Here is an 11,598-nt window from a genome sequence, read left to right as displayed (position 1 = left end):
TATGATTATATCAGTTTCAGGTGTACAACATAGTGATTCGACAATTCTATACATCATGCGGTGTTCACAAGAAGTGTAGTCACCACCTGCCACCATACAAAGTTATTACAATATATTTTTTTTAATTTTTTTTATTCTTATGTTAATCCCCATACATTACATCATTAGTTTTAGATGAAGTGTTCCATGATTCATTGTTTGTGCATAACACCCAGTGCTCCATGCAGAATGTGCCCTCCTCAATACCCACCACCAGGCTAACCCATCCTCCCACCCCCCTCCCCTCTAGAACCCTCAGTTTGTTTTTCAGAGTCCATCGTCTCTCATGGTTCATCTCCCCCTCCGATTTCCCCCCCTTCATTCTTCCCCTCCTGCTATCTTCTTCTTTTTTTTTCTTAACATATATTGCATTGTTTGTTTCAGAGGTACAGATCTGAGATTCAACAGTCTTGCACAATTCACAGCGCTTACCAGAGCACATACCCTCCCCAGTGTCTATCACCCAGTCACCCCATCCCTCCCACCCCACCCCCCACTCCAGCAACCCTCAGTTTGTTTCCTGAGATTAAGAATTCCTCATATCAGTGAGGTCATATGATACATGTCTTTCTCTGTTTGACTTAGTTCGCTCAGCATAATACCCTCCAGTTCCTCCACGTCGTTGCAAATGGCAAGATCTCATTCCTTTTGATGGCTGCATAATATTCCATTGTATATATATACCATATCTTCTTTATCCATTCATCTGTTGGACATCTTGGCTCTTTCCACAGTTTGGCTATACAATATATTTTTTTAAGATTTTATTTATTGGGCGCCTGGGTGGCTCAGTCGGTTAAGTGTCTGCCTTTGGCTCAGGTCATGATCCCAGGATTCTGCGATCGAGTCCTGCATCGGGCTCCCTGCTTAGCAAAGAGCCTGCTTCTCTCTCTACCTCTGCGCCCCGCCCCCCCACCCCGCTTGTTCTCTCTCTCTCGCAAAAATAAGTAAAATCTTTAAAAAAATTTTTTTTGATTTATTTATTTGACAGAGAGCACAAGCATGAATAAAATCTTTTTAAAAAATAACACATATAGGCCCCCCGCGGCGGGTCGCAGCAGCTCGGGCGGCGGGAGGAGCGGCAGCGGCCAGGCAGCCCAGCTTCGCGAAGGCTCTCGGTGCGCCGCGGCCCACAGGCCCCTGGCACATGCCCGCCTCGCCGCCACGATGCCCAAGAGGAAGGTCAGCTCCGCCGAGGGGGCGGCGAAGGAGGAGCCCAAGAGGAGGCTGGCGAGGTTGTCAGCTAAACCCGCTCCTGCCAAAGTGAAAACGAAGCCAAACAAGGTGGCAGGAAATGATAAATCTTCAGACAAAAAAGTGCAAACAAAGGGGGAAAGGGGGAGCAAGGGAAAACAGGCTGAAGTGGCTAACCAAGAAATGAAAGAAGACTTACCTGCAGAAAACGGAGAAACTAAAAATGAGAGTCCAGCCTCCGATGAAGCAGGAGATAAAGAAGCCAAGTCTGATTAATACCATAAACCATGTCTTATCAGTGGTCCCTGTCACCCTTCTTGTACAATCCAGAGGAATATATATATATATATTAAAGATTTTATTTATTTATTTGACAGAGAGAGACACAGCGAGAGAGGGAACAGAAGCAGGGGGAGTGGGACAGGGAGAAGCAGGCCTCCCGCGGAGCAGGGAGCCCGATGCGGGGCTCGATCCTGGGACCCTGGGATCATGACCTGAGTGGAATGCAGATGCCCAACGACTGAGCCACCCAGGCGTCCCCAGAGGAATATTTTTATCAACTATTTTGTAAATGCAAGTTTTTTAGTAGCTCTAGAAACATTTTTAAGAAGGAGGGAATCCACCTCATCCCATTTTTTAAGTGTAAATGCTTTTTTTTTTTTTTTAAGATTTTATTTATTTGACAGAGACACAGCGAGAGAGGGAACACAAGCAGGGGGAGTGGGAGAGGGAGAAGCAGGCCTCCCACGAGCAGGGAGTCCAAGGCAGGACTCTATCCCAGGACCCTGGGATCATGACCTGAGCCAAAGGCAGACACTTAACGACTGAGCCACTCAGGCGCCCTGTAAATGCTTTTTTTAAAGAGGTGAAATCATTTGCTGGTTGTTTATTTTTTCGTACAACCAGGAAAGAGTGGGATATTGAATGTGGGAGGCTTTGATTGTCTTGGGTGTCAGCTCAACTTTCCATAGATGGGGTAGTTTTTATATCCTATAATACCAAGCATACTAAATGGCAATTTGGAGTCAGTTGTGCATTTCCTATGTCTTGAATATTTTAAATTACTTCTATTCCCATGTTGTTTTTGGTAGAATTATTTCCTAAAGAAAACCACTCCTAGATCTTGGCTCTCCCGGTCAGAATTCTTGTGCTCTCTGTAACATCTTGGTCATGGTAGTCCAGTTTTCCTAGTAACTCTGTTAATGTGCTGTACAAGATTGAGAATTTGAGTATGTAGTGTATATGATATTAAAGTGTGAATTAATGGGACTTAACAATGTAACAGTGTATCAGCATTTGAAGATCTTGGTACTTGATATACTGTTAAGGAAACTTTGCCTCCACATTTTAAGCTGGAAGGTCACTGGAATAACTTTTAGAAAAGAATCACAACTACATGTTTTTTTTAGATTTTCGGTACATACGTTAAGAATTGTGTACAAATTGGGGCGCCTGGGTGGCTCAGTTGGTTAAGCGACTGCCTTCGGCTCGGGTCATGATCCTGGAGTCCCGGGATCGAGTCCCGCATCGGGCTTCCTGCTCGGCAGGGAGTCTGCTTCATCCTCTGACCCTATCCCCTCTCAGGTGTTCTCTCTCTCTCATTCTCTCTCTCTCAAATAGGTAAAAATAAAAATTAAAAAATCTTAAAAAAAAAAAAGAATTGTGTACAAATTAAAATGTCTGTACTGATCCTCAAAACAACCAATAAAAACTCAATTAAGAAAAAAAAAGCACATATATGTAGATATATGCAAACTATTTTCTGAAAAGAAATACCAGACTGGGGGCACCGTGGGATCATGACCTGAGCCAAAGGCAGACACTTAACCAACTGAGCCACCCAGGCGCCCCAATTACGCACTTTATATATAAATCTGTAGTGTGTAATATGTGTGAGATGTAACATATAAATGTATTTTAGTGTGTTTTGCATATCCACTACCTCGCATTCCCTCTTCTAGGACTGGCCTAAGGAAATTCATGTCCAGGTGTATTAAATTGTAAAAAGTGTCCAGCACAGGGCGGCTTAAGGGATTGGAAAACTGGTAACAGTGCAACCATCCTGAACAAGGGATTAGCTAAATGTTGCCCCATCTGTGTGAGCACCACCCCTGGAGAGGAACTGCACGTTTGTGGATGCATAGAAAGACGTTAACTTCTAACGATGGATGTTTCTGGGCATTTCCATTTGGCTTCATCTTTACTTCCTTTTTGGCGTTTTTCTGTATGGAATACTTTTTCTTAAACATCAGGCACATATCACTTTTACAAAAAGTCAGGTATTTCCCAAGGAAAAATCAGAGGCCTCGAGGGAGCATAGGGACGTGGGGAGAACCTAGAGTCCAAGGGTGGATGGAAAAAAAAAAAAAAGCCTCCGAGTCCCTGTCCTCCAGCTCTTCTTTGTAGCACCAACATTCTTCCCACCTCCGGAATTTCTACAGGACACCAGCCAGGACAAGAGCCAAACCAGCTGAGCCAAGCACATGAGGAAGGCCGTGAGGACATGCACCGTATGCTGTCCCCCCAGAAACTCTGGCAGCTCCAGGGCCATTCGTGAGACCTCACGATGTAGAATTCTACTTCTTGGTATTTTCCAGAAGAAACAAGTTTTCCTGTCCACCACAAGCCACGTGTTAGAATATGGACACAAATGGGGGGCGCCTGGGTGTCTCCGTTGTTAAGAATATGGACACAAATGGGGGGCGCCTGGGTGTCTCCGTTGTTAAGAATATGGACACAAATGTTCGTAGCAACTTCATTCACAGTGGCCCCAAACCGGAAAGAACTTGGCTTAGCATGCTAGGGCTGCTGTTAACGGTACCACAGATGGGGGGCTCAAGCCACAGGAATGAATTTTCTCACAGGCCCGGAGGCTGGAAGTCCGAGATCAAGGTGCTGAGCAGACTGGTTCCTTCTGAGGCCTCGCTCTTTGGCTTTGTAGACGGCCATCTTGTCCCTGCGTCTTCACGTGGTCCTTATAAGGACACAAGTCATATTGGATTAGGGTCCACCTTCATGACCTTATTTTAACCCAGTTATTTTTATAAAGGTCCGATCTCCAAATACACTCACATTCCGAGGTCCTTGGGGTTAGAGCTTAAACACGAATTTAAGGGGCACACAATTCAGCCCATGCCACAACTCAAAAGTCCATCAACAGATGAATGGATAGCCAAAGATAAACTGTGGTCCATCTCTACAGTGGAGAACAATATAGCAAAAAAGGAGCAATCTAACACACAGTAACACACATGGATGCATATCCCAGACACAAAAGAATTGATCCCAGGAGATGTCATTTGTGGGAAATTCTCAAACAGGCAAGACCAACCGATACTAACAGAAATCAGACCTGAGCTGATCTCTGAGGGTGGAGGGGTGCCAGGCATCCTTCCAGGGTGATGGGAATTTCCTATGTGTCCGTCTGGGTAGTGGGCGACACAGGCAGGTACACGTGTGAAAAGTAATCCAGCTGCACTCATATGAGATCGATACACCCTTTTTTTTTTTTTTAAGATTTTATTTATTTATTTGACAGAGAGAGACAAAGTGAGAGAAGGAACACAAGCAGGGGGAGTGGGAGAGGGAGAAGCAGGCTCCCCGTGGAGCAGGGAGCCCGATGCCGGGCTCAATCCCAGGACCCCTGGGATCATGACCTGAGCCAAAGGCAGACGCTTAACCACTGAGCCACCCAGGCGCCCCGATTGATACACCCTTTAATGAAACCTGGAGCGGAACAAAGCAAGGTTCAGCCCCTCCATCTCAGTTCTCTTCGTAGCATTTCTCACCTTGTTCATTGTGGATTTTGTCTGCCTGCTTTGGTCTCGAGGCAGGAAGGGGCAGTGTTGGTTTGTCATAGAGCCACATGCGCAGACTAAGCACTGGGTCTGGAAGAGTCAGTGCCTGGTCAGTGGTTGTAGGACGCTGTCTACCTAAGTTTTCTATTCCTAGTCACAGATGACTGCGTGTGAATGTGGACAAAGCCGACAGATGGTGCCAGGGTTCTGGGATGATTGTACTTTTTCTATAGCTTGTCTTTCTTCAAAAACCCCAAACATGCTTGAGAGAGAAAAGCAGGTTGCAGATAGATATGTGCAGTGAGATAGCACTTACCCAATATTTTTATTTTTATTTATTTTTTTTTCAAAGATTTTACTTATTTATTTGACAGAGAGAGACACAGCGAGAGAGGGAACACAAGCAGGGGGAGTGGGAGAGGGAGAAGCAGGCTCTCCACTGAGCAGGGAGCCAGATGCAGGGCTCGATCCCAGGACCCTGAGATCATGACCTGAGCCGAAGGCAGACGCTTAACGACTGAGCCACCCAGGCACCCCCCCAATATTTTTAAAGACCTAGAGAATGCTAGGTTTAAGGACTCGGGGATGTGGGAGCAATGGAAGAACTTGGACAGGAAGAAGACACGGCAGACAACGCTCTCATATGGTTATGTCTGGAGAAGTAGCAGATGGGGGTCTGGGAGGCACACAAAAGGATTATAGCTGGGCCTTGAATGTTTAGGCCATTAAATAACCTGCTGCTGTGGGAAACAGTAGGGCAGTTCCTAAAAAAAAAACCAAAACCTCCACACAGAATTACCACGTGATCCAGCAAACCCACTTCCAGGTACATCTTCAAAGGAATTGAAGCAGGGACACCCAGATATTTGTACTCATGCTCAAAGTAGCATGGATCACACTGGCAAAAAAGTTGAAGCAACCCCAGTGTCTGCTGACAGAAGAATGGGTACACAAACTGTGGTCCATCCATCCAATGGACTGTTATTCGGCCTTAAAAAGGAAGGACATTCTGGGGCGTCTGGGTGGCTCAGTCGCTAAGTCCTGCCTTCGGCTCAGGTCAGGATCCCAGGGTCCTGGGATCGAGCCTCGCATCGGGCTCCCTGCTCTGCCGGGAGCCTGCTTCTCCCTCTCCCACTCCCCCTGCTTGTGTTCCTGCTCTCGCTATCTCTCTCTCTGTCAAATAAATAAATAAAATCTTTAAGAAAAAAAAAAAAGGAAGGACATTCTGACACCTGCTAAGACACGGACGAACCTTAAGGACACTGTGTTCAGTGAACTAAGCCAGTGACAAAAGGACAAATACTGCATGATTCCACTCATAGGAGCTCCCTAGAGTCAAATTCACGGAGACAGGAAGCAAATGTAGGATGCCAGGGGTGGGGGAAGGGGTGGGGAGTCGGTGTTTCATGGGGCAGAGGTTCAGTGTGGGAAGACGAGAAAGTTCTGGAGACGGACGGTGGGGACGGCTGCACGACAGTGGAAATGTGTTTAATGCTACGGAACTGGACACTGAAAAATGGTTAAAATGGTAATTTATATGTATTTTAGCACGATCAAGAAATTAAAAACACATGGACATACTCACACCTGAAGCAGACAATGAGCTACCACTTCACGCCCATTAGGATGGCTGTTTAATTAATGAACAGAAAAGTAAGTGTTGGTAAGGATGTGGAGCAACCGGAACCCTTGTGCTTTGCTGATGGTGCAGCCATTGTGGAAAAGAGTTTGAGACTTTCTCAAACAGTGAAACATAGGAATTGCCTGATGGTCCAGCAATTCCACTCCTAGGTATGTACTCAAAATAGCTCAGAGAAGGGACTCAGCTGACTCCTACACCAGTGCTCACGGTAACATTGCTCACAAGAGCTGCTGGAAAGAACCCACGGGTTCCCTGACAGACAGATGAACATGTGGTGTGTCAGACAATGGAATGTTACTCAGCCTAAAAGATAATGAAGTTCTGACACCTGCCACAACATGGATGAACGTCAAAAATACGCTAAGTGAGGGGCGCCTGGGCGGCTCAGCTGGTTAAAGGTCCGGCTCTTGATTTCAGCTCAGGTCATGATTTCAGGGTCCTGGAATCGAGCCCCGAGTCGGGCTCCTGGCTCAGCGGGGAGCCTGCTTGAGATTCTCTCTCTCCTTCTCCTTCTGCCCCTCCCCCCGCTCTAATAAAATAAATTTAACATTTAAATTTAGGATTTAATAAAATCTTAAAAAAAAAAAAACATGCTCAGTGAAAGAAGCCAGATACAAAAGGCCGAATATATGATTCCACTTGTAGGAGGTGCCCAGAGTAGGCAAACTCAGACAGAAAGGAGGCGGGGAGGGGGGATAAGGAGTTAGGGTTTATTTTTATTAAATTTTTTAAAGATTTCATTTATTTATTTGACAGAGAGAGACAGCTAGAGAGAGAACACAGCAGGGGGAGAGGGAGAGGGAGAAAGCGGGCTCACCGCCGAGCAGGGAGCCCGACGTGGGCTCGATCCCAGGACCCTGGGACCATGACCTGAGCCGAAGGCAGACGCTTAATGACTGAGCCACCCAGGCGCCCCAGGAGTTAGTGTTTAATGACTCTGTTTGGGATAAAAATGTTCTGGAAAGTGCAGTGAGAGTGGTACCATGATGTGAATGCAATTGAATGGCATTGAATTATACACTTAAAATGGTTTAATGCTTTATAAAAAATATGCAAACAAACAAAAACCTAAGAAAACCCCCAAACCCAGCCATGATTCTTGACTGAGTAAATTAGATTAGGGGTTACAAAATGATCATCAAAATCTATTCTTTCACCTGATTTACTAACTGCCATTCTGTTGGAGACAGCTTTCTCATCAGCGGGCACCATCTGCTTCTCATTAAATAGTTCTTGCCAGAAAGACCTGGTTTCCCCCCCTTTTAATGATTTCAAAGTACAGCATCGTGTTTAACAGTCACCTCAAATGGTAACGAGGCTTTGAGCCATCCGTGGATTTCATCGATTAGATCTACTACAATCACTGTTCTTGTCAATTCTCCAACTCCAGTAGGTTTTTCTTCCCGGGAAAAGGCTGAGTTGAGCTCTGATGGAAGAAGATACCCTGTTAGGGAGCCAGAGAGGCAGAAGCTGCTGGAAGCCACGTCCCCTCCCTTAGCACCAGGGAGCGCCCCCGTGGTCCACAGCCTGGCTCAGACCGGTGCTCTTGGGGTACATGGAGGCAGATGTACCTGACAGGCAGCCACTCATCTGGGCCACCCCCGAGGAACAGGCCACTGCCCAGCTCAGACCCCATGCTCCAGCCACAGCACAAAACAGTTTCTACTCCTCACGCTAGAGTGAATCTTCGAATTGTTCTTGGTAGCGAGGTATCACAAAAATAAGGGAATTCAGCAGGTTGGCTAGGTTAAAAAACAAAACAAAAAACAAAGAACAGCAAAACCACATAGTACACAAAGTCAATAATCAATACAAGTCAATCTTTCTGTAGTGGCAAAGGGCCACTGCTTAGAAAGTAACATCCTTCCCCTCCCCACCCCCCAGTGAAACCCAAAAAAGAAATCCCATTTACGTTGGTGATGGAAGGATTAAATACCTAGGAATCAAGTTAAGAAATCTGCAGTATCAGGGAGGCTGGGTGGCTCAGTTGGTTAAGTGCCCGGCTCTTGATTTCGGCTCAGGTCATGAGCTGGGGTCCTGGGATCGAGCCCCATCTCCGGCTCAGCACTCAGCACAGAGCAGGCTTGGGATTCTTTCCCTCTTCCTCTCCCTCCCCCTCTGCCCCTCCTACTACACTCTCGCACTCTCTCTCTCAAATAAAATCTTAAAAAAAAAACCAAAAACCTGCAGTATCTATATGAAGACTGAAATGTTGAGGGACAAAAATATCTGTGACCAGGGCAGACCCTATTCTTAGAAAGGCAGGCTTGTCATTAAATCAGTTTTCCCCTGAAGTTGTAAGTTTAATGCAATCACTATGAAAATACCCACTAGGTTTTTAGAAGATATGCCAAATTTAAAGTTTGACCCAGCCATTCAACTACTAGAAAGGTACCGTGGATGTGGATTCAGACATATGAACAAATGTACTTATCACCATTTGACCAACTGCCCATTGAGGGACAGTAATTTTCAAATACAGAAGAGTAAAAAAATAAAAAATAAAGTTTTTAAGTAAACTGTTTACTAAGCTTTTTTTTTTTTTTTTTTAAGATTTATTTATTTGACAGAGAGAGACACAGCAAGAGAGGGGACACAAGCAGAGGGAGTGGGAGAGGAAGAAGCAGCCTTCCCGCGGAGGCAGGGAGCCCAGTGCGGGGCTCGATCCCGGGACCCCGGGATCATGACCTGAGCCGAAGGCAGAGGCTTAATGACTGAGCCACCCAGGCACCCCTACTAAGCTATTTTTAAGTAATCTCTACACCCAACATGGGGCTCAAACTCACAACCCCAAGATCGAGAGTTGCACACTCCACTGACTGAGCCAGCCAGGCACCCTAACAAACAGTTTAAAATAAAGGCATTCCTTCTACTTAGTAATAAGTAGGGACAAATTGGTGACAGACACTGGCATTCTAGGTGAATCCCCAAAACATCACACTGAGTGAAAGGAACCAGATGCAAGAGCCCACACTGAACTAAATAGCTCTAAGTCCTCCACAGAGACCCAATTGGACCAGGGGTTGCCTGATGGCAGGGGAAGGGGGGTGAGGAGGTGGGGAGGGACACAAGGGGATTCTGGAGTGATGGAGATGTTCTACAGCTTAAGAATGTGGGTTCATTTGGGATGGCTGGGTGGCTCAGTCGGTTAAGCGTCTGCCTTCAGCTCAGGTCATGATCCCAGGGTCCTGGGATCGAGCCCCGTATCGGGCTCCCTGCTCAGTGAGGAGCCTGCTTCTCCCTCTGTCTGCCACTCCCCCTGCTTGTGCTCGCTCTGACAAATAAAATCTTAAAAAAAAAAAAAAGGGATGTGGGTTCATTTATCAAAATACAAGCTGTATGTTCAGGACTGGTTTCCTATCAGACCTCGACAGAAACAAAACAGAACCAAACCAGGGGCCCAGCAAGACATTCGCAGGTAGGATAGCTTTTGAGGTGTAGTTTTAATCAATGCCACTCTTTGTAGCAGGGAAAAATCAAATACACATGCTGTACTCAGGCAGAGGAGGTCTTCAGGAGGTAAGGACTCTGTTGTCTTGGTCAAGGGGTTTAGAAATGGGGAAAAGATTTAACATACTTCTGGGGCGCCTGGGTGGCTCCGTTGGTTAAGTGACTGCCTTCGGCTCAGGTCATGATCCCAGGGTCCTGGGATCGAGCCCCGCATCAGGTTCCCTGCCTGGCTGGAAGCCTGCTTCTCCCTCTCCCACTCCCCCTGCTTGTGTTCCCTCTCACGCTGTCTCTCGCTCTCTCTCATAATTAAATAAATAAAATCTTAAAAAAAAAAGATTTAACATACTTCTCACTCTACTCACAATAGACTTTTTTTTTTTTTAAGAGAGGGGCAGAGGGAGAATCTTGAAACAGACTCCCCACTGAGTGCGGAGCCAGAAGGGGGGCTTAATCCCAGGACCCTGAGATCATGACCTGAGCCAAAATCAAGAGTCAGATGCTTAACCAACAGAGCCACCCAGGCGCCCCTTCACAATACTTTCTAAATGAATTTTTAGCTTAAAAAAAAAAGGACGGGGGGCAAACAGAAGGTATAACTGGGAAATAAAATCTTATGGGAGAACTTTACCAGGCACCACATCAAGCTGTTGTGTTCCCCAGGTACATTTGTTACCCGGTCAATAAATAAGTTGAGGTGTTTATTTTCATCCTTACAGAAGCAATGTTAAAAAGGAGGGGTCATAGGGACGCCTGGGTGGCTCAGTCGGTTAAGCGGCTGCCTTCAGCCCAGGTCATGATCCCAGGGTCCTGGGATCGAGTCCCACATCGGGCTCCTTGCTCAGCAGGGAACCTGCTTCTCCCTCTCTCTCCCTCTGCTTGTGCTCTGTCAAATAAATAAAATCTTTAAAAAAAAAAAAAAAAAAAAAAAAAGGAGGGGTCATAGAAATACGGAAGAAAGCGCTAGTTTTGGATCTGGGGGGTAGGGAGGACCTTTACACTTAGGCTCTGAATAACAGAAAAGCAGACAAATGTAAATCTAACCCCTAAAAATAAGAGTCCTATATGGCAAAGATAGGACGACTCAAGATCCAAGTAACAAGCAAGGGGGAAAATCTAATGCCCAAATAGCAACCGGCAAGGACCAAGTCCCGCAGCATCAGAGACAAGGAACAACTTCCAGGGGCCATCGGACACCTGAAGATGTTCAATCGCTCCTTAAAATGCTCACAAGGGTCTCTCTAGGCCATTGATGAGGATTAAAACAGCAAAAGCCAGGGTACACTAAAGGAAAGTTATACTGTTGGTGGGAGCAGCGTTAAGACCCCTAACGGGGTTGGTCGGTCAATGTTCTGAAGTAGAAACAGAAAACATTTACACTCAATGATCCAGGAGCCCCCAAGTATTTCCCTGAAGGAGATGGAAACCCGTGTACAACAATGTTCAGTGCGGCGCTCTTTGAAACAGGAGGGAAACATC

The 11,598-nt window shown here is 46.1% G+C and overlaps 1 protein-coding gene across 1 annotated transcript; it reads left to right on the top strand.

Annotated features, from left to right (window-relative positions):
• Nucleotides 1–540: 540 nt before the first annotated feature.
• LOC123834854 (non-histone chromosomal protein HMG-14-like) lies at nt 541–1,675 on the top strand. Its single transcript, XM_064571461.1, has one exon. It carries the CDS (start codon nt 1,042–1,044, stop codon nt 1,507–1,509), a length of 468 nt encoding a protein of 155 aa, XP_064427531.1. The 5' UTR covers nt 541–1,041; the 3' UTR covers nt 1,510–1,675.
• The last annotated feature ends 9,923 nt before the right edge of the window (nt 1,676–11,598 follow it).

The sequence above is a fragment of the Mirounga angustirostris genome, unplaced genomic scaffold, assembly GCF_029215605.1.
Source record: "Mirounga angustirostris isolate CCGP_5_RB_7025 unplaced genomic scaffold, mMirAng1.0.hap1 SCAF_1, whole genome shotgun sequence".
NCBI lineage: Eukaryota > Metazoa > Chordata > Mammalia > Carnivora > Phocidae > Mirounga > Mirounga angustirostris.
The sequence above is the reverse complement of the archived record's forward strand: the minus strand, read 5'-3'. Positions and strand labels throughout refer to the sequence as shown.